The 22,032-nt window shown below is 46.7% G+C and overlaps 2 protein-coding genes across 7 annotated transcripts in view; one reads left to right on the top strand and one right to left on the bottom strand.

Moving 5' to 3' along the window:
* Positions 1-1,710: 1,710 nt before the first annotated feature.
* Positions 1,711-20,759, bottom strand: GJA5 (gap junction protein alpha 5). Of its 5 annotated transcripts, XM_042038037.1 has the most exons (3): positions 20,187-20,759; positions 14,923-16,490; positions 1,711-4,548 (listed from the first exon to the last, which is right to left on the bottom strand). In XM_042038037.1, exon 3 carries the CDS (start codon positions 4,497-4,499, stop codon positions 3,387-3,389), a length of 1,113 nt encoding a protein of 370 aa, XP_041893971.1. In that variant the 5' UTR covers positions 4,500-4,548; positions 14,923-16,490; positions 20,187-20,759; the 3' UTR covers positions 1,711-3,386. The 5 variants fall into 5 exon arrangements, with proteins under 5 accessions (XP_041893971.1, XP_041893973.1, XP_041893972.1 ...); XM_042038039.1 differs by lacking the exon at positions 14,923-16,490 and having other exon boundaries at positions 20,181-20,759; XM_042038038.1 differs by lacking the exon at positions 14,923-16,490.
* The window catches only part of GJA8 (gap junction protein alpha 8), a 39,488-nt gene continuing 38,214 nt past the window's right edge, over positions 20,759-22,032 (top strand). For both annotated transcript variants that reach the window (XM_042038036.1, XM_042038033.1), the window contains exon 1: positions 20,759-21,397. The gene's annotated coding sequence lies outside the window, so the exon portion shown is untranslated. The remainder of the gene's footprint in view (positions 21,398-22,032) is intronic.

Raw genomic sequence — 22,032 nt, 5'->3', positions numbered from 1 at the left:
TCTCATGTTTTCTCTTTTCTTCCTCTCAGAGCATTGTCTTTGTAATGCTGCCATTTAAATATTGAGTGCCTATCCAAGGACTGAGTTTAATATGTAATGTTGATCCAGGCCACTACTATAAGATTGTCTGCCCATCCATCTGGTACAAAGCAATACATACTAAATCTGTCTGAAAGGACAGGACAGCCTGAAGTAAATGTGCTCCTATCGTGGTCTGGCAGCCTGACCAGCCTTGACAGTGGATTCCAAGAATCACAAGTTTTCGGTCTGTCAGCTAGTGCAAACATCCATCCATCCATCCGTCCAATATCCCCCACTTGTTATACCTAGAAGACAGAACCATGGAGGCATTAAGAAATGAGTGGCAGAGGGAAATTATCTGCTTTGATACTTGCAATCTCTAGGAAGAGAGAGAGCTGGGATGGTTGTACTCCTCTGGTCTCAAAGATCACCAAAACCCCGCCTGTGAACGTGGTTGGATCATAGAGGTCTGAGACAGCACAGAGGAGATCCTTGTCCTCTTCTTTCAGCTCTACCTTGCCCTCTAGCAGAGACTGTAGCTCAGAGTTTTTAAAGTTTGGTCTATTGCTTGTTTTAAACCAAGAAAAGTTTATTAAACAAGGTCTGTGTCCGTGCTCGAGTGGCTTTACTAAACATTAATGTCACTCAATAGCCAAGTGTTCCACGGGGAATGCTCCTGACTTCCCCATTGCCTGTCTCTCGCAGCAAGGTGGCACCCTAAGGGACAGGCATGCTCAGGGCTGTGCACATGCCAGTTAAAAACGCTGCAGAACCAATCCTGCCTTCCCGCTGCACTGCGGGGCTGTGGGTGCTCAGGTGGCAGCCTCATTCCTGGGCTGAAAACCCCCCAAACCAAGGCTCCTTAATCTTAAGGGATCCCTGTAGTTTCTAATGCAGTTAAAGGTCCTTGTCCCTGTGTCCTCATTGAATTCTGGATTCATTCTTTATGCCCCCTTTCAGGCTCCTTGCTGGGACGCAGTACTTTGCGGGTCTCCAGCTTCCCAGCCTGCAGAATCCTATGGGATGGGAAATTTTATGGAGAAAGGGAGGAAGAGCACTTCCTTCAGGGAGACAGGGGGATCCAAGGCCAGAAGGAGGGAGCCTGTGAAAGTTGTCAAGTGGGAAAACAAAGGATAAATTTCAGAGGAAAGACATAGCTGAGAGAAGAAAAGGAATTTCTTGGGGCTGGGCAAATACATCTTAAGAGATTTGAGTACCCACAGGAACGCTGCAGAGATAATTAGCGGTGATTCTCTCAAGGCCTTGTCTCTTAAAAAGACTTCAGGGCCCTGTTACTGCATGGACAAGCAATCAGATGCTTGAGGGACAGGTTTTGCTTCCCTCTTCCTGCTGAGTTGTCCTCACATCCCAGGTGGCCTCTTTGGGTACAGAGGTGTGCTGGGATATGCAAGGGGATGGAAGCTCTGCTCTCTGACCAGCTCCTCCTTTCTTGGTAATGCAGAGGCAGGCAGGAGAGCTGGGGGGTGGGGGGTGGTTCTGTCAGCCAGTCAGTCAATCATTTCCCTATGTTTATTATTTATCCCCTTGGCCGAACCCTCCCCTCATTCCTGCCACTCTGGGCAATGGGAATTTTTGTGATCTCTGAGCAGCAGAGGCTGGCGGGCAGCGTGATCCCTGCTAGCAGCTCGTTCTCAGCCATGTGAGAGGAGAAACATCCACAAGGAGAGATGGAGTTAGAACTTTATTAGGAGAAACCTAGACACAACTGACTAAAATCTCACGTTAAGGAAAACACACAGGTCTTTTCGGGATTAAAAAATACAAATATATAAAAACTTGCAAACAAAAACATGGTTTCCCCCGTTGAGTGTGAATGTGTATTTATATGCACAGGGAGCTGTACCAAAGCTGTGTATCAGGAGCAGGGATTCACTTTCAGTGGCCCTAAGAGAGAGAATGGCTCAGTCCCCTCATCAGCTGGTCCCAGGCCATTCACTTGTGCAGTCCAGTGTTGGGAAGCTGTGGCCTGTGTCTGAAGGGGCAGTGCAGGGTAAACAACAGGGAGCAGCTTGGCTCTGTTTAGCAGATCTTTACCAGAGGGATGTCAGCTCTGCCCTGAGGAAATGTTTCTTGAAGGGAAGCTGCCTGCACACCTCACCCACCAGACTCACAGTGCACCCTTGGGCCCTTGTGGTTGCTCTGAGAGGCTACAGCAGTGGAAAGACCCAGTCCATGGGTTGCTTCTAATGCCATGTGTGCTAGGGATGGAGTGGAGAGGATGGCCTCGTGGCAGAGCAGAGACAAATAACTTGACCTGTGCTGGCTGGCAAGCTTGAGAGAGCAGGCAGGAGCTGAATGATGTGCAGGACCTGAGGAGGACTCTTTCTGCTTGCAAAAGATGCTGAAGTGTTTTGGTAGGTTGGTGTGAAGACACAGGCTGTACCTCTTCTGCAGATAAACAGAGGATGCTTTTCTCTCAAGTGGTAGCACCCTTTCAGCAGCATTCAGGTTTCTTGAAAGATGAGTCTCAAAAAGGGGAAAAGCACTTTGTTTCCACATGATACTCATAAGATATCTTTTCTCACAGGAGAGTCTCCATTTCTGTTAATGGATGCCTTGCTTAGGATTGATGACATGAGTATCTTGGGAAAATTCCCCAGTCTTCATCAACTGGTCATCTAAGTGATTTCCCTGGGGCCAGTCTGCTGCGCTGACTTAGGAATGAGGAAGGGATTCCAATGTTAGACACGAGGCAGCCGTGTGCTGGGGACCACGGATGTCCTTATTTACGGGGAAGAGTTGTTATATACACAGTGTCAAAAAATTCAAGTAGGATTTATTGTGTAGGTAAACTGGTATAAAATATCTGGGCTCAGGTAGAGAAAGGGAGGGTTAGAAAGAGCCAAAATGAAGCAGATGAGAAAATCTTTCTTTCAGAAAACCTACTGGTGTGTTTCTGCTCCAGGCAGGTGAGAAAAGCTTCAGCTCAATATAATTGCCAAGCTGATGTTGCAAATGTTGAATAGAGACCAGAGAAGTAGAGGTCCAGTTGGTCTGTTGAATACAGTGGCACAGTTGGATACCCACTGGGCAGCCTCAGGAGTCTGCTGGCCTGTGCTCTACCTGGCTAAGGGTGGGGAGTCTCTGATCCCTGTGGGTCCCATGATGAAAATACGGCTGAGGGCTTCATATCCTGAGATTGGTGTCTCTCTTCAGTGCCTGTGGCTGCCCCTGCCTTGAGCTGTGAGAGGTGCTGTCTGCAGTATTAATGATGAAGTTCGCTGGAAAGGATAGAGAGAGGATATTGAAACAGAGAGGTTAGGGGCAAGAGTTTGGAGTCCACTTTGCAGAAGTTTTACTGAGTGCTGGGACAGCTCCTTCTCCTCATCCGTGCTGGAGACAGGTCACACAGACAAATCATCCGACCTTGCCTTGCTGCTGGCACGGCTGGCCTTGCTGAACCGGCGTTTCTCGTTGAAGTAGTTCTCGGGGAAGGCAGGTGCCGCACATTCGCTGGCCACCTCTGGACTCTCCACGTAGCTGGACTTAATGAAGGGCCCTTCCCCAGCAGCATCCTCCTGGCCGTGGACCCTCTCGGTGGCGAAGTTGGCGGTGTTCTGCTGGGAGGCCATCTTGTTGCTGAAGGGGCTGATGAACTTCCCGTTGGGACTTGACAAGCACTGGTTAAAATCTGGCGGCGGGGTGTACATCTGTGCCCTCTCTGCCTGTGGGGCAGACTCCAGCCTGCCGGGGGCTGTGCTGGGACTGGCTTTGTAGGACCGAGAGCACCTCTCTTTGGCTTTCTTCCAGCCCAAGTGGTACAGCTCGGCCAGGCTGAGGAAGAGGGAGAGCACTGCCACAGCCAGCATGAAGACGATGAACACGTTCTTCTCCGTGGGGCGGGACACGTAGCAGTTGACGGGGTGGGGGCACGGTGCCCGCTGGCAGATGTACAGGGTCTCCAGGAAGATCCCGTACAGGATGTACTGCCCCACAATGAAGGCCACTTCCATGGCAGTTCGAATCAAAATGCTGTAGACATAGGTGTTCAGCAGGCTGCCCCTCAGTATGATTTGGCCTCCTGATTCATCCCAGCCAACCAGCTTAGCCTCCTTCTCTGCCATGGAGCACTTCTGCTGGTAGTATGTGTCACCACCGTTTTTCTTCTCCTGGGCCTCTAATTCTGCCTCCTTCATCTTCCTCTTCTCCTCCATGCGCACCGTGTGCATCGCATGGCCCATGTACACCAGGGAGGGGGTGGAGACAAAGATGATCTGGAGGACCCAAAAGCGGACGTGGGAGATGGGGAAGGCCTTGTCGTAGCAGACGTTCTCGCAGCCGGGCTGCTGGGTGTCGCACATGAAGTCAGACTGCTCATCCCCCCAGGAGGACTCTGCCGCTGTTCCCAGCACCAGCATCCGGAAGATGAAGAGCACGGTCAGCCAGACTTTCCCCACCACTGTGGAGTGTTTGTGGACCTTCTCGAGGAAGTCTCCCAGGAAAGTCCACTCCCCCATTTCTGCTCACCAGGAGGGGTGAGAAGTCTTGAGAACTGGCTGCAAGCCCCTGTTGGGAGAAAACAGAGAGTGGTTCTGAGGAGGGTTAGGAAATGCCCAGTTGCTAATGGATGGAGTGAAATGTTTTTTTTTGTTTTGTGTCAGAGGAAATGTTTTCATTTGACCTGAAATGAATGAGGTCTGGTTTGCTGAAAACTTTGTTTCACATCCACTGGAAACCTTGTGTTGTGTTTGGGACTTTTTTTTTCCTTTTTAAATTCAGCTACTGAAACAAAATGTGATCTTTTTTTACATAACACATCTACAGCCTGCTAAATGAGTTCCCAAAACCTTGAGGGTGAGCCAGATTTATTTGTGATTCAGAAAGTCCTTTCACTGTGATCTGCATATTGCATCCTCTGTGGACTTGGTAGTTAAAGCAGCATTCATCTGTCTGTAGACTGCACTCTGGGAAATCCTTAGTGGGCTGATCCCCTGGGAGGTCAGACTGGAATCTACAGCCTGGCTTGAGCAGTGGCACTGTCATATGTTGCCTTTGTGTAATACCTGCACCAACACCTGGAATGTGAAGTGCTCGCAGCTCTGGGCTTCCTTTATGAGCTCAGTGCCACCGCTCAAGTGCAGAGAAAACCTTTCTGTTGCCCACCTGCTCCCTGTCTGTAGGTTTTGCTTTGATTTTGCAGTGTTGCCAGCTTCATTTACAAGCTGCAAATGTTTAGGGGAGTGTAAAGACTTTGGTGGGCTGTGCCAGTCCTGGAAACCTAATCCACTGCTACCCTGTCGTGCCTCTCTGAGAGGGAACTCTGCAAAATCTAAATGCTGGGTCATGCTTCTTCCTCTTTTCTTAAATTCTGAGGAAAAATTCACAGTTCCGATGAAACAGACAAAGAAAAAAGCCTCCTTTGAAGTGCCTCCCAAGGACCAGTGACTCCTGGGAAGTGCTGTTGGTAGGTGGTCTGATGACAGGAAAGGTTTGCTGGACTGGGAGTAAGGTTGCAAAGCGGAGATGCAGGAGAACTTGCTTCAGTTTTGTTTCTGGCCCTGACTGGCTGTTTCTGGTCAAGTCACTTAACCTGATGGATAAAAAGAGAGCAGTGGGTTTAATCCATCTTTTGTAGGGCTCTGTGGGAGTGCTTGAGCAATCATTTGATCCAGTTATGCTCACCATACTTACCTTCCCAGGGCACTGCAAAGCTCTCCCTAGTGCATGAGTTAAGGGCTGGGTGCTATAAAGTGTGCACTATTACCTTGGAGCTAATGTCCTCCCACAGTAATTCTTTTGGAAAATAGCATTTTAATAAGTAAATGTAAAAATAATCATCATAATGAAATATTAAAAGCACTAGTCAAGGTAAATCCCAAAGCCACAGGGACCAAATTGTGAACTCTCCTTTATTGTTCCTTGTCCTGTCTTTAGGAGCCAATTATTTTTATAGTGCAAAGAACATTTGTGGAGAGTAGACACTGTTAAAAGCTGAAAATTTACTGCAGCAATATTGTGTAGATTTCCTGTGAGCAAAAGCTGGAGAACAGATACACTTGTTGAGGGAACAATATCCCCTCCTCTAGTTACGTGAGTGATATAATTTAATGTAGCAGCACACACAATAATTTATCCCATCGTTCGTTCCTGTGCTGTGTCCAGCTGCAAGGATGGATGGGACAAAGATCAAAAGTTGAATCTTTAAATTCCCGGTGCTGCTGAGGGCTGCCCTGGGAAAGGTGAGGATTGCCCAGGTATGGAGACAGGGCAGTGGCCACTTGCTACCCCACCACCTGTCAGGAGCCATGTGGGCAGGGAGAAGGGACATACAGGAAGCAAAAGATGGGCTCTGGCTCTTTCCTGCCCTGGCAGGCATGCTGCAATCATGCTGATGGAGATCCTGGTGGCTGCTTGGCATATGCAGAAGCTTTGATCTGCTGCCAGCCCAGAGCTGGAGGAGCAGTAACACAGAAACTCAGCTGGTCTTTCTGACTGTTCTCGTCTGCACTGGTGAAAACTGGTGAATGTGTGGGTCTGTCTTACCCTCCGAAATGGCTTTGGTGCCGTTACTGCATTCTGGAGAAACTAGCATATGGCTTCATTCCAGGAGCACCAGGGGATTAAACACAGGCAGATAAATCAGTGATGGGAAATATTTACAGACTGTGGCACTGAAATCAGTGTGTTTGCTTTTTTCCCCCCAGAGTGCAGAGAAGGCAACCAGCTACCTACAGCTCAGCGTTATGTGTGTCCAACATCCATATTCTCTAGCACAGCTGAATGCGTGGAATATTCCTTACAAGGGAGCATGAACAAGGGTGGGTGTCCTCACTTTTCCAGGTGGGTTTATATTGTTTACACATGCCTTTTCTTGTTTCACCTTGCTTGGTAAATATGAACACAGTTCTCCCTGGCTCTGCCAAGGCTGAGTTTTTTCTTACTGCCATGGGGAAGTACAACCACAACCTGAGCCCCTCTTCCCATCCATTCTACTGTGTGCAGGTTGTTTGGGGATTTACAATGGCTTGTTTTCTCCAGGGAAGGCTACTAAGCCTAGACACTTGCAAATTGTAAAAATTAGTATGTGCAGGACACAAAGTAAAGCAAACATAAGCGCAAGAGGAATCCAGAAATAAAAAATATGAACGGATGTGAGAAGAGCAGCGATTTACCTGTCTCACACATGCACAGAATATTTTAAGAGGCTGTAAATCAGGACGATCCAAGGCTGGCAGTCGTGAGGCTTAGGCTAGAAAATAGGGACATTTCCTCTGCCCTGCCTTGCACAGACTGTCTAAAGAAGGGACTGCCCTGAGGTGCCTCCTGACCGTCCTGCTACAGCCCTGTAGAGAGCTGAGGTGGCTGCTGCAAGGGTGTTGGTGGCCACGGGGGAGCAGATTTTGGAAACCAAGAGGAGTTTCCCTCCTAGAGCAACATTTTTGGCTTAGACATTTGATACTTATTAGCAAGCTATTTTTGCAGAGCCAGACCAAGGGTCTTCTAGAGCATCTAATTCTCTGCTGCCAGCAAGAAAAGAAGGATTGTCACCTCCTGACAGCTTTTCCTGGCTATGCAGAGCTGCCCCTGACCGAGCCTTTCTCCTCATAGCTTTACTATTCTTGGGAATTTTCCATATAGTTCCTTTTCCTCATTCCCAGACTACTGTTGCCCTCACATGCTTTGACCTCTCAGCGTCTGAGCATCTGCAGCCTTTTATATTCCTAGTTTGGGCTCAGTTGGACAAATCTTGTCTCACGCTGGTGTGACTGGGTAAAAACCACCTCTGGATATTTTTGTGGGGTCTCAGCACCTGATAGAAGACAGTCTTGGCAGCAGGGTCACGCATATTCGTGAGCAGACGTGGGCTGTGCCGCTGCCCTTGCATGCTTTTGGTTGGGAGTTTTCTGCTGGATCCACACGGGAACTGGGCGCCGTCAGGAGATCCTGGCACCGGGAGACGCGCGTGTGACACAGACCAGTGCAGCTTGGCACAAGCCCAGCGGCATGCCCAGCCCAGCCTAATCATCACCTGGAACGCCACTAAAGCTGAGGAAAGCTGAGCATCGCCCCACAGGCCAAGCATGGAGTCTGCTCAGCTCCGGGCTGCCTTGTGACTGCCAAATTCCACGATAAAAATACCCCAGCGGGGACGGCACCTGCTAGTACGCCAGGCTGGCTCGCCAGCCACGGGCTGCTCTCTGCCATTCCTTTTTTGCACTACCTTTATCTGCGGGAGGGGGAGTGTCTGTTGCCCTCTGAGCAGTTTTGCCCATCCTCTTGGTGATGCCATGTGCTCTGAAGGGCAGGCGAGCATTTCGCATCACTGCTGCTTGCTCCAGCCAGCACGCTCGTTCTGGTTGGAACTAGCCAGGACTCTGATGAACGGCTAGGAGATCCACACCAGAGAGCCAGGAGGGCTGTTCCTGTGCAATCATCTTTATATGAGTTTATTTCCCTGGGGGTGGTTAGGAAGAAAGTTTTCCCCTCTTTAGAAGACAGGCGAGACTATCAGCAGTGGTATAAATAGCTGAGCTCAACACTTCAAGCTAGCTTTTCCCACAAGGAAGGTGACAGGAGGTCGCCATCTCTGCAGGATGTTTCTAAAATAAAGTGGAGAGTCTGATTATAACACTGTTTCTGCTCTCCCTTGCTGGGCTCACCTCTTCCCCTTGGCAGATCCCAGGGGCTCGTGGAGAGGCTCTCTGAGGAAGGCTCCTTTGTGTGAGGCAAGCACAGTTCCTAGGGAGGGGGAAAGTACTGGATTCAAAGCTGTTGTATTTTTGCCCAATCTCTGTGCGTGATTTGCTTAATCAGGTGCAAACGTGTGTCTCTGGGAATTAATGAGATTTCACAGCAAAGCAGAGGGCCCAGGATGTTTTAAGAAGCTCACAAGCCAGACACATGGCTGTGTGGGGAGGCCATGCAAGAAGTGCATCCCCTCTAGGCTACTGAAAGGGGAGGCAGCTGTCCCCTCTGGGTACTGGGCATGTGAGCAGTGACATTGCACTGGGGCATCCAGGCCAGCTGGGCCATGCTCAGTGCCTAGGAATTGCTCATGGCTTTCCTCCCTCCAGCTGTGTTATCTCATGCCAGGTCCAGGCCAGCCTGTGGCACAGCAGATAGAGATCATGGTGGGTGTGTGGGCAGAGATCTTTGCCCTGTGCTGACACTTGTTAGCCTGAAGCCAGACAGGAGTGGAGCCCACACTGCCAAACTCCCCCTCACACCTGTAGGCACTTGGGAAGGACACTTCCAGCTCTGCCCTGGAGGTTGGTTGATGCTACTTTACTGAAGGATCTCTAGCCCCTTGTTGGTAGCCTCACAGCATCTCATGCAGTGTCGATGCTGTCACCTCTGTCTTGCAAATAGTGATCACTGGGGTACAGAAGGGGCAAACTGCTTGTTTGAGGTCACTGTGTTAGAGACAGTCTGGGGACAGAGCTCAGGGGTTGTGATTTGCAAGACTGTGTCCTTTTTTCTACGCAGCACTGCCTCTTAAACTTCATGACAGCAATACAACACTGTTTCTACAGCACATCTGCTTCTACAGACCACAGCCCTACTCTCCTCTGCCCTGGGACAACACCGTCTTGGTTACCTGAGAGAAAACCCTCTCCTGCTGCCCTTCTATAGCAGGTACACCTGGCAGAACCAGAAGCTTTTTGTTTTGCGTTGTTTTGTTTTGTTTTGCCTTGTGGGGACATGTGGCTTACAACATTAAATGATGAATAGAGTTAGAAATGCACTGTGCAGAGTGGGTGCAGTGCTTTGGATTACAGAGGATTTGTGATGCTAAAGCCCACCTCAGCAGGTATTTTTTGTTCAGAGTTTACTGGCATTGGCTCCTTCCTATGGATATACAATAGGGAAGCAACAACCTATGAGGCATTTTTGTCCAAACACCATCTCTTTGGCTTCATATATGCATGTATATGCTTATGATAAGTTTCTGCCTGAAACAGGCCATTTCTTTAGCCAAATTTGTAACTCTGATCTGCACATGAGCCTGGAATAAATAGTTTTGTACTTATGCTTTTAAAGAAAAAGAATTGACATGTTTGGAATAGGTTCCATTCTAGTTCCTTGGGTTGAAAGCCCTGTGCTGAGCCAATATCAGAGTGACTTTGACTCTAGGACTGAAATCTCATGTGAGAAGAACAGCTCTGTGTTAACAGCTCCTGTCCTAGAAGACAGACATCCAATGTTTCTTATCTTTCTGCTCCTCCCAAGTTCACTGCAATTTCTGGAAGGGTCATACTGGTATCCAGACCACTGCCCCTACTTGTAGTTGCAGACAGCTTGTTATTCCTTGACGAGGTGTGCATTCCCCCTCCTCTCCAAATGTGGAAAATCTCAGAGTTCACGAAAAAGAGAGTGGGTGAGAAGATAAGGGAGTTGAATGACCCGTCACCTCCTACACACACAGGCACACAACCCTGACGCACACAGAGACACAGACGGAGGGGAATCACTCAGCACCTTCAAGTGTGTACATCAGGGATGTGTTACACACACGGATGATAATAATATGTAGAATATTTTCATCTGAAGTGATGGTAGAAGCTGAAGACTCCCAGTCAGTTGAATTTTTATTAGTTGTCTGTCTAGAACATCTAATGTTATTCCTCCCTCTGTGCTTTCATATATCCAAATATTAGGGCCAAGCTCTGCCTGATGTAGTCTCAGGAGACCAAGAACAGAAGAGACCTTGAACTCAGATGAGTAAAGCTGAGGGATGAATTTATCCCACTATCTTTGAAAAGCTGGCATCAAATAGTTACATGATAGTGGCATCCAGGCTCACACTTAAAAAGCAGGGAGCACCTTCTAGTTCTCTTGGGATTCTCTCTCTTTGCCTTTGAGAAATGTGGGTCCCTAGAGACCCCAACAGATGTGACAAAACTGGACTTGGGATAAACTAAATGAAGGATCGCTGTGCTCTTTTTCTAGGAAAAAACCCCCATAAATTCTTTCTCTAATGTAAATGCTGGAAACTTGATGCTGTTTCCAGTATCTTTATCTTTGCAGAGAGAAGCTGTATGAATTTGCAGATGATGGTAAATTGGGCAGCCTAAAGTGGGTGAAATACAGGTGAGGAGATAGCCAAAGAGGGCATAGGGGGCTCTGGAAAACAAGAACAAGCGGAGAAAGTTGGGGGCTGCTGTAGTAAAAGCTATTCCTGAGCTCTGCTGAGAGAAGCTGATCTCAAGCACTGCTCAGTCAGTGGAGAAGGCTGGTGTAAGATGTGCAGTGATGTCAGGCCTCACATTGGGCACAGTATAGCAGCAACAAAACCTGCCCATGTGATTTTAGGCTGGTTCGTAGCCTGCATGAGATGCAACTTGTTATAGTGTTGAAATGAAACAGACTGGAGAGGTAATGGGAGAAGGACAGAGCTCTCATTCAGACTTTTCCCATCCTTTCTTCCTTCCTCTCACTGCAGCATCTCCCTGCCTATCGGTTCCCCATGGTTTCCCTCCAGTCAAGCTCCCCCAGAGAGCCCTGCCTCAGTTTTTTGGCAGTTTTGACCAGCTAACTCTAGACAGCACCCAAATTACTAATGCTTTCAGCCTTAGAAAGGGGAAATTTTCAGCAACTATCTATTTCCCACTTATTTGTACCTTGTCAAATCTCATTTCTTCTTTCTTTCAAAAAATCTGTAGGATTCTTTTCACACTCCAGCCTCATTGCCTCAGTCTGGCTATGTGAGTGGATTATTTTTTGTACTCAGTGTATGTACCATATACATATATGCACAACCCCCTCCCCCTTTTGAAATCAACTAATACTAAACCGGCAAAGCCCAGCGGTAGGGAGTTAGGAAACGCTGGGGTGACTGTTCCCAGTAATCTTATTTCAATCTCTTTGTGCCTGTGCCTCTTAGAGTCCTTAACCACATCCTCACATTGTCACCTCATTCTTTGCACAGGATGCCTGCCTTGTTCTGTGCCAGCCTGGCGGGGGCTTTCTTTAACAGCAGCTATTCAGTGTTTTGTTTTCTCCTCATTGTTCAGTGGGTGGCCTATGCCTCATTTACTGTACATTATTCAAGTCCAGCTCTAAAGACAGAATTATTAGTTTCCTCATGGGTTTTCCTATGGCTTTCATCACAACAGTATCTGATCGCTTCACAATTATAAATCTACTTACTTTCATTACCACCCAGAGGTGAGGAGATGGTAGTAGATCAACTGTGCAGCCGAGGAACTAAGGCAGTGAGAGATTAAGATAAAAACTGTTCATTAATTTTGGAAGCTCTTTGGTGATGTTGCTAATCTGTTGGTGCTTTTTTTCCAGTGTACTTAGCACTGTGTAATGGGTATTCAAAGCAGAGCTCTGTCTGCTTTGTGCTGGAGTGGGAGAGTTTATCACTTCCACCGGTTGCACTATGTGTAGAAATCAGATATCCTAAAGACAAGAAAGGGGCATTTGTGGGGGAATGTGGCTTAAGCGATTTGCCCCATGATGACAGAGGAAATTGGAGTAAGAAGCAAAAATTAACCCCAGTCCTCTTGGATAGCTTTATCTGATTACAAACTGGAGACAGCTTTTTTCCCATCCCACTATTCCCTCCTTTCTTCACCAGACATCTGAGTGCAGCAGAAGACCCTGGAGCTTTGCAGGGGTCACCCTTGCCAGAGTGCTTCACTTTCTGAGCAACCCTGTGCCCTGACCAAGGCATCTGTCATCTTTTCTGCTTCTAAGGGAGAGCAGCTTCATATGGAAATTCTCAGCCATTCTCAAGGCATATCCGTAATGACATAAAAAATGGAGAAAAGCAGAAATGTAAGAGTAAACCCCGTAGTTCTTACATTAAATCCCCCTGACCTCTCTTCAAAGAACACTAGAGAGACTTAAAAGTGTGCATCTCTCTGCTCATTGCATGCTGGGTGGCATGAATATTTCTTTGTTTCAGGGAAGAGCTGGCATGCCAAGTGTGGTTCACAGAGATCTCTCTGTTGCTTATCAATAGCAATAAAATTGATTCATCTCGGGGGGGGGGGGCCCCGCGTTAATGAATTCTTAGCCCAAAGATTGAAGTCTCTCTGTTGTCTCCTGGGAATTATTTCTAATTTTAAGCCTCTGTCCTCATGCCTCATACAACAGCACCCAAAGTGTGGAGTAGTCTCCGAAATGTGCTCCCTAATGACATAATGTAGTGCTGAATTACTCATTCCTCCTTGCCTATTTTCAATGCTGCAAGATAAGTCAGAAGATGGGCAAATGTGTGCAGAATGTGTGAAATCTGTCTGAAGGTCAAAAAGAGAAGAGAGGCTAAGGTACGAAGTTCTGTATTTTCTGTCAGAGTTTAAATTTTTTAATGCCCATAATACTAAAAATATGGTGGTATTATATACTGTTGAGTGGAAAAAAAACAACAACCCCAAATACTTATAGTAACAGGAATACTTAACATAGTTCCCAAGCGACCAGAGCCTGATGAGTATTTTAAACCCTGAAGCCTCAGGAATTCTCCTAAAGTACTGCTCTGCTCCCAAGGAAAAGGGGAGCAAAGTTGGAAATGTGTTCTTTTCTCAGAATAGATTTTGAAAACAGCAGCAAATGCAGAATTTCTTGTCTCCTGGTACAAATCCTGAATACTGTGAGGCTTCTGAATAACTGTTTAAGCTGCTCCTAGCTGCACACACATACGCACACATATGTTACATGCATGAAGTTCTTTAGTTTTAAAGAGAGGAACACATAGCAGCAGTAGGGGAAAACTCTCATAGACACTGCTTCGCCAAGGAATTTCGATGGGTTTATCATCACAGAGGAAGAGTTCAATGCTTAAGCCTCATTCAGCACAAGACTTTTTTAGTTGAGGTTTATCCAGAAAAGCCACTTATAGGATCCTCTAAAAGTTTTTATGGTACTTCAAGGACAGAGGCACTGCCTCAGTTTACCTAAGTTGTTAAAACCAGAATGCCACAAAGCTACTTAGACATGACAAATGAGCAGCCAAACAATCCTTTAGGAAATCAAAGGAGCCACCACAGATCTGAGGTGGCAATTAGACAGCAACTTTTACACTCAGTGAGATTGCTTCTTTCCAGCTGGGTGTATAGGGGAACTGTAGTCTTAAGGTGGGCTATTCTTTGAAAAAGCAGTGTTAAATTATGGAAATGTCATCGCATAATTATTCCAAGTACAAAGAGGGGGGGAAGTTAGGAAGGCAAATAAAAAGAGGCAGCAGCTGCTGGTGTGGGAGAGGACATTTGTCCCTTCAGGTCTGCGTGCCTCCTTGCTGAGGCTGCCATGGGCAGTGTCAGGATGGAGGAGAAAGGCATTCCCTGGCGGCGCGCACAGAACGTGTGACTGCGAGATACCAGCGAGGCACTTCTCTACACTGGAGTTACATTCCCAGGCTCCGTGTCACAGACCAGCCAGGACACCATACTCTCAAGGAGAAGAAGCTGCAATATTTTGGAAGCATCCTGCACACTGCAGAATATAGGTGGTTAATGCAGGCACTTGATAAAGTGTTTGTACCCCGAGAGCCTCTCCTAGGTAAGAGTTCCCTTCACCACCGTCCCCCGAGCAGCTTGACAGCATGCTGAAATGGGATCTGACAGAAATGGCAATTTGCGCTTCATACTGTCTGAGGGAGGATGTTTGGGGCTCTTATCCTGCTTTCCTATACATTGGAATCTATTGGTATCTATGCTCATCGCAGGGAAGTTACTTGTTATTTCTGTAACTGCCTGTGGCAAAACAGTTTAATTTTTAAAATGTCCCAAGCCCACCATGTTACTAGTGGGAATGTTTTGAAGAGAAAATGAAAGAAAAAGTAAAATTTAAAGTTATTTTTGGCCATCCTTCTTTTCCTGCCTCTCCAAATCCTTTTTCTCCCTCATGCTGTTTTCCCCTTGAGTGTAATAATTTGATCTACCATCAGCACTTCTGCAGTTCAATTATTTCCCCCTCATGGTTGCTTACCTGATTTCCAGTATCTTGTCTTCAGTCTCCTTTCCTTCCTTTAGCACTTTTCCTTTTTGTAGTTAAGTTGAACTCCTTGTCCTCCTCAGTCGCTTCGTTTCATTCCTTTAATATGGTTCTCTCTCTCTCTTCCTCTCTTTTTCTCCACCCCTTTTCTGTGTCACTTTCTGTCTTCCCCACTGCCTCTCTGCCTTTCCCCCTCTTCTTTCTTCACCTACTTTTCTTGTCTCTCCCACCCCCTCCAGCCTAATCTTTCTATTTTCAAACCTGGTTTCCCGTTGTTTTTCCTTTAAAGACCATGGATCTCATTCCTCCCTCTCCATTCTCAGCCTCTCCCTGTGCCACCCTCCCCATGCCGACAGGATGCATTCGCTGCTGGCTTCGTGCAGTCCCTTCCAGTCGCTGCTGCCACTGTTCCTTTGCACATCTTCCCACAGAGATCATTCTATGGTCTAAGCCTTCCCCAAACCAAAAGAGACAGGCTTGCCCCACAGTTACTCCAGCCTGGCCCTGGAAAGCTTTTTCTGTGCAAGAAGAAGGACAATTCAACCAACAAAGGGCATATTTCTGACTCCTTCAAGCTTAATCTGGCAAAGCAGAGTTCATGTGGAGAAGGGTCTTCCACCTCTTCAAATCACACAGAGCTTGCTCTGCTGGCTTCGACCGGGGGCCCAGCACAGCTGCAGCCTTGTCCTAAAGGGCACCAAATGCTTCCCAGGGACTTTTTACATGTCCCTTACTGATAAATAGAGAATAATCTGCCTGTCAAGAGAGGTGCTTTTTGTCACACCACCCTACCACCACCTCCCCACACACACAGTCAGATGCTTGAGCATTTGGGGCTCTCTTAAAAATATTTGTGACATATCAAGTGTCTGAAGGTCTTGTATTTCATGTATGTGTCAAGCTGAGCCTCTGATTCCACATCAGGAATGGCCCAGCAAGGAGGCAGAATCAGAGATGCCTTCTGGCTTTGGTGAAGGTCTCAAAGAACCGGCAGCAGGAGAGCGAGATTTGCGCGGAAGACTCTGCTGACCTGAGAACTGACTTGCTGCACACAAGCTTTGGTGGTTATCCCTCTAGCAATCCTTCCCAGGCTAGATATCTCCCATCCAGAACAGTGCCTGGTGGTCTCTATGCATCAGCAAATGCACATCAGGAAACAAAAGCAGTCCAGGGACTAAAACACAGTGCTGGCAACTCTTCCAATAACTTCTCTCACTAATTTAATACCCCCTTTAGTCACGAGATTGAAAGCCAGTCTACAAAGCAACAGTTCCGTGCAGAGGCAACCTCTGGAAGCATGTCCTATGTGGACACTCTCACTCTGAAGTTAGGAGTGCAACTCTTTTCCAGGAGGGCTGTATCCTCACTGATGGTTAGTGCAGGATGCAGGGCATAGAGTGCACAGTAAATTCCCACAGCAGCTCAGTAACCTCCTGGCATGGAGAAACCTATAGGCATTTGCTGCTTCATTTCTAACTTTATTCAAAGCCCTTCTGTGGGCTTAAGGAAAATAGAAATGTTTCTGGGGTTGTTTCTCCCTCTCCTGTGTGGCAGTTGTGTATCTGCAATGGAAATTCATGGGAAGGAGAATATTATTCCATTTTTTTTTGGTCTTTCTGGAGTAATTTCCATGAAGCATTATTATGTAAAGTCATGTTGATTTTATGCCAGTGAGATTGTCAAGGAATTCATCATAGAAGTGTCCAAAAAAAAGGTGTTAATAATACAGGTCTAGCTCACAGATGGCTTTGGGATAGGCTAGGGATAAGGCTTGTCAAGTGTTTTTCACATGCTGTAGAGAGACAGGTCCTGTGAGAGAGCTGTTGGAAATGCACTCACCTCCCTGCGTGGCTGACACTTTGCTGTACACTGAGGGTGATCAGGTCTGATTCTCCCTCCTCACTCCTTTGTGTTTCCTGTCCAAGTGTTGCTCCTGAGTGGCATGCAGAGGTAATCCTGAATCCAGCAGATACAGTCTGGTTCTGCTGAATGTATGAGGGAGGAGAGAAGGTTTCTGTCCAACACGTGCATGGTGCACGAGACGTACCTGCTATGAGCTCTTTTTGTTTTGGTGCTGGTGGTAACTGTCTGGATTTTGTTGCACAGAAGGGAAATGGTAGAAGGCAGACGGGGAGGCAAAAGACAGAAGGGTGTGTAGAGATGTTGTATGGACACTTCAGCCAGCCCCTCAATGTGTCATCCCTTCTCTACTGCACCCTCTTCAAGGGAAAACAGAGGTGTCCTGGCAGCTTCTCCAACCCCTCAGCTAGAAAAATAGCTGGTTTGACCACTCCTAAGCATGGAAAAAGAATTTTGGCTCCCCTTCCCAAGAGCCTCTTATGCAAAACTTGTCTGATTTGAGTGAGGAGAGCAAGTGGAAGAGAATGCTCCCCCAGACAGAGGGAATGAGGAGAACAGCTGACAGCTTGCCATGTGCAGCTCGCAGATCACAGCAGTTTGTGATGCTGTGCAATGGATTTTGAAGGAAAGCAGAAACAAAGCCAGGAGGAAAAGGGAAAATAAGACAACATTTACTATCTTTTGATCAAAAGTTAAGAGCTTTCTTGGATTATGATTCCTGACCCCCTAGATAAAAGAAACATAGCAGACCTTATCTACCTGGAGTTCAGTAAACCATATGATATGGTGTCCCAGAAGAAACAAATTAGTGTAGAAGATTCAGTTGAGGAAGACAGGGATTATTAAATAAATCCTCAAGTGAGTAAGAGACTGACAGAACTGATACACCGGTTCCTTAATAGGCTGAAGGGAAATTATCTGTGAGGCTGCTTAAAGATTGCTCTTAGGACTGATCTTTTTTTATAGTTCTGTTAATTACCTTGGCACAGAAAGTAGAAATACTAATGAAATCTGCTGATGAAACAAAGCTGGGAGGTATCATGAGGGCAGAGGTGGATTCCAGCACTACAAGAGCTGAAGGCTCTTTCTGACTGGAGTGATCAAGGTGAGATTAAGTGGGAGAGTGCAAAGTCGCACACTAGGAACTTGTTGCTTGAAGAGTAACAGGAATCTCCATCTCCCAGGAGAGACAGATGGAGAAAGATGGGGAAAGTTCATGGTTCAAAGGAGGGGGAACCAGCGATGCTATGTGGGGGTGAAAAAGGCAAGCAAACTTTGAGGATGTAGCAGCATTTCCAGTTGCAGTGAGTGGAAGTAATGTCATCTAAGAGGATGAGACTTCTCCAAAATAGTGTGTGCAGTGCTGCCTCCCCACATTCAAGGAGGATATTCAGCCTGGAGCAGGTGCAGAGGAAGGCAGTGGGGTGGTCAGAGAGACGGAGGGTGTCTCAGCCAACTGTGTGTTTACTTATCAGTCACAGCAGTGACTGCACAGAGATATTTGAGCAGATTTGAAAATAGATGTGGTACCAGTTTGAGCTTTTCAGCATTAATTATTTCGCACTGAACTTCATGCTAGTGCAGCAACATGAAGTAATTAAACCACGGTGTGATGTGCCTGCAGGGTGAATACTATAAGGGAGCTTAGTTACTTAGTCTGGCAGAACAAAGGTTAAGAGAGGAGAGATTTGCTGCCTATAAATACTTTTAGGAATTGGGGGCTGGGAAAGTAAGTGCTCAGGAGAGAGCAGAGCTACATAAGCTAAAGGACAATGTGGCACAAGAATAAATAGATATAAATTGGCCATGAATGAATTTAGGTTGGAAATTAGAAGGTTTCTAAGCAACAGGGCAGGGAAGGAGGTGCTGGAACAGCATTTTAGCAGCACAAGTTAGGGTGGAAACCTAATGAGATTTAGGACAGAGTTTAGTAAGTTTAGAAAAGGCCATTTGTTTTGTACTTGCCTATTATTCAAAGGGATTGAATCTGATAAGCCAAGAGGTCCCTTTTTCATTCTATTTCCTGTACTTGCCTTATTGCCTTATCACATCTGCACCCTTGCACACAAAAGCCAGGTAAATCTGGAGCAGAGTTCGTGTGACGAGTTTTTCAGCATTGATCCCATGGATATTTAATGGAGGGATTCATTCTGTGCCTGGGATTTAAACAAGCAAAAAGAGCAAGCCAAGACAATGCATCGAGAAGTCTGCAAATATGCAGTAGTGTAGATGAGAGCTCACACAGGAAAGAGCTTCTTCACATAAAACAGATGTTCCCAGAGCATCTGGCTTTGCTGGAAGGCTGTTTCAAATGCAGGTAGATGCTCTCCTGAGATGTGCAAACTGAAAGAGATTGTCTGAAGGGAAAATGTCTTGTGCATTCCTGCCATTACCGAGGACTTTGTCCTTGGGGAGGATGTCAGGTTATACTGCACTGGGAAATTCTAGGAAAAAACACCACCCAACAGTATTTGATGTTTGAGTTCATGTCTGCTGTCTGGCCACAGCACTGCACTTATTCTGGTTCTTCATAATGTCCCATGCTGGACAGACACCTCTAGTACCTTCTCTAAAGCACCAAAGGATGGTGCCTTCCTGGTGAAACATTTTATCTCAAATCCCCATGCATGGATATGATTGAAAGAGAAGGCCAGAGAGGGAAGTTCTCTGTTATACATTAGACCTCTGGAGACAGTTTGAAGGCATCCTCCAACAGGAGGCAAATTCCCAAGGACAGGCTGGGCCCAAGGGAAGAGGAGTAGCAAAGGCCCCCGAATGAGAACAGTTTTATAGTCACAGTTTCTTATTTAGTAAAAAATCCCAAATTATTCTATATGGATGGATGTTTTCCTCTTCCCAGCCCAGAGTACCATACCAGCACAGAGTGAGGAAAAGAGGAAACAAGAAACAGCAAGGTGTGAAATATCATTGTGTGCCAGACTCATTTGCCAGTAAAGTTTTCAGCAAGAAAAACTGGAAGAGGTTTTCATCTCACTGAGGAGAAATTGCCATCTATCCCAAAGTAAATGCTGGGTTGTCAGCTTTATGTTATTGGAAACAAAGTAGGGCCCTCTCACCCCTCCTGCTTCCACCTCTCAACTCTGCAGCATCTCTGAGTAGTTGAGAAGTGCTTTGCACATGATAATGAAATTGCAGCTCCTATAAACACCCTCCTTGCTTTACAGGTGGAGGAACCAGACCATGGAGAGCATAAAGGATTTGTCTAAAGGATCAGCAAGTCATTTTAAAGCAAGGAGTCCCCATCTATCTAGCCACCAGACATTCATCTTGTCCTGCAAACTTCCAGCTAGCTGGATTGCTGCTTGACAGAAATATGTGTGTATACGTAAATACATAGCTATGTTTCCCAAAGAAGAAAAGAAAGAACAGACCTTTACCTCTTTTTGCTGAGCCTGCACAGGTAGAGAGAGGAACAGGTAAAGTTGACTGAAGGGTGGGGTGAGCTTTAGCAGAGCCCTTTGGTCTTGCTGGAGCCCACCACTCTGCCAGTGTTCGGCTCCCAGAAGAGATCCTGAAGTGTCTGAGGGAGGACACTCCGGGCAGGGTGAGCAAACCCCAGTCAGCTCCCAGGAGCTCACCCTGTGGTCTGACACTGTCTCACTGGCTGGAGATCCCCTCCAGCCTGGAGGACCAGTGCTGGGAGAAACTTGCTCCTGAGCTGTTCCTGACATGCACTGGCAGCTGTCTGCCTGCTATTCTTTTAAAGGGTCTTCGTGGATCAGGATAAAATGTGATCTTACGCAGACGGCATTGTAAGCACAACTTGGCTCAGGTTCAGCTCTTCCTCTGGCTCCCAGCTACTCTATTTTTATTGAAGGAATTTGAGGCTATCAGAAAGGAAGTCAAATTGTTTTAGGAAAACAATAGAAAAGCAACTTGAAGTTTATTAGCTTCCTGCCCAGGGCCTGTGACCAACTTGTCAAACTTATTAGCATGATGGCAGAACTATTTATTTAAAAGGGCTAGCTACAGGACCCACAATTTCATTCCTTTTTGGGCCTTAGTGAAAACAAAGGAAAGCCATAAAATAATATCTGAAGGGAGCAGATGGCTAACTGGTAAATGGTGTGAGTAAGGTTGGCCTGTGAGCCATTTGTGGTGTTCACCAGAGCAATGGCTTTTGTGCGATTTGTTATCAAATGAATACCTGGGCTTGCAATCACAGGCCAGTCCCATCACCCCAAATTCCTTACTGTGGCTCAAATTTTCAAGTGGAAGCCTCACACCTAAGAAAACAAATTTGGCAGGAAAAGGTCTTCATTTAGAGCTACTGAAAGGAGCGAAACAATGCAGCAGGTCTGCAGAAGAGCCAGGAATAGAGCCCAGGTGTCCCTGACCCTGTTGACCCTGTTGCTGGAGCCCCTCGACTGCAAAAAGTATTTATATCCTTCAGAAGCAGCTGCAGTCCGCTTCCCCATCCAGCTCCCCCAAAGCAGCCACACCATGAAGTCACTGAATGCATGTTGGCATGCGGCTGGTGAGAAGAATGGGCAGCCAAACCATCAGTCACGAGCACAAAGTGTCTGTGAGCCTGAGCCTTCCTGAGGAGCTGCATTGTTTGCAACGAAATGAGAAGAGAATAAAACAGGTAACTGAGAAGCATTTGCAAACTTTACCCAATGCAAAGCCATATCCCTTTTTCAGAGGGCCCTCTGCTAACTGAGTGTTTGACCAGCTTCCAGGGAGGATATAGGAAGAACTCACCTCTCCTTTCAGTGGTGCAGTCTCGAGGAACTCAGACGCTGAGGTACTGAGCTCGCAGAGCTATGCACACAGGCTTTGCACAGCTCAATAACCACTTTTCAGATAAAAGGAAGAAGAACCTACCTCAAAAATTCTCTTCCTTCTTCTCCTCATTAGCTTAAATAAAAGTGGGAATGCGAAGCTGCAGTTTTCTCTGAGGCCTGGGGCAATGATGCATCTTGTATTCGCAAGTGATAGAAGATCTTGGTTTAGAGGTTCCTTTTAATTTATCCAGGTTAGGTGTTTCTAAAAGAGTCAAATTGTGTGCATTATCTCTGGAAGGGCCTAAGAAACTGGGTCTTAAAAACTTGGTAATTTTAATGTAAATGCAACAGTCCTCCATTTATTTGAGGTATCCTTGCAGCTTTTAGAAGGTTTCTGTAATTTCTGTCCCTCTGAGATACTGCCTTGGTAAACAAATCAGCCAAAGGAGGGCACCGAGCAATGCAGCATCCTAGCTCATTACAGTTTGTAAGTGTT

The sequence above is a fragment of the Corvus kubaryi genome, unplaced genomic scaffold (genome assembly GCF_017639235.1).
Source record: "Corvus kubaryi isolate FWS band 111438036 unplaced genomic scaffold, C.kubaryi_AGA036_p1.0 37391, whole genome shotgun sequence".
Classification (NCBI taxonomy): domain Eukaryota; kingdom Metazoa; phylum Chordata; class Aves; order Passeriformes; family Corvidae; genus Corvus; species Corvus kubaryi.
This window is presented reverse-complemented; position numbering and strand designations above follow the sequence as displayed.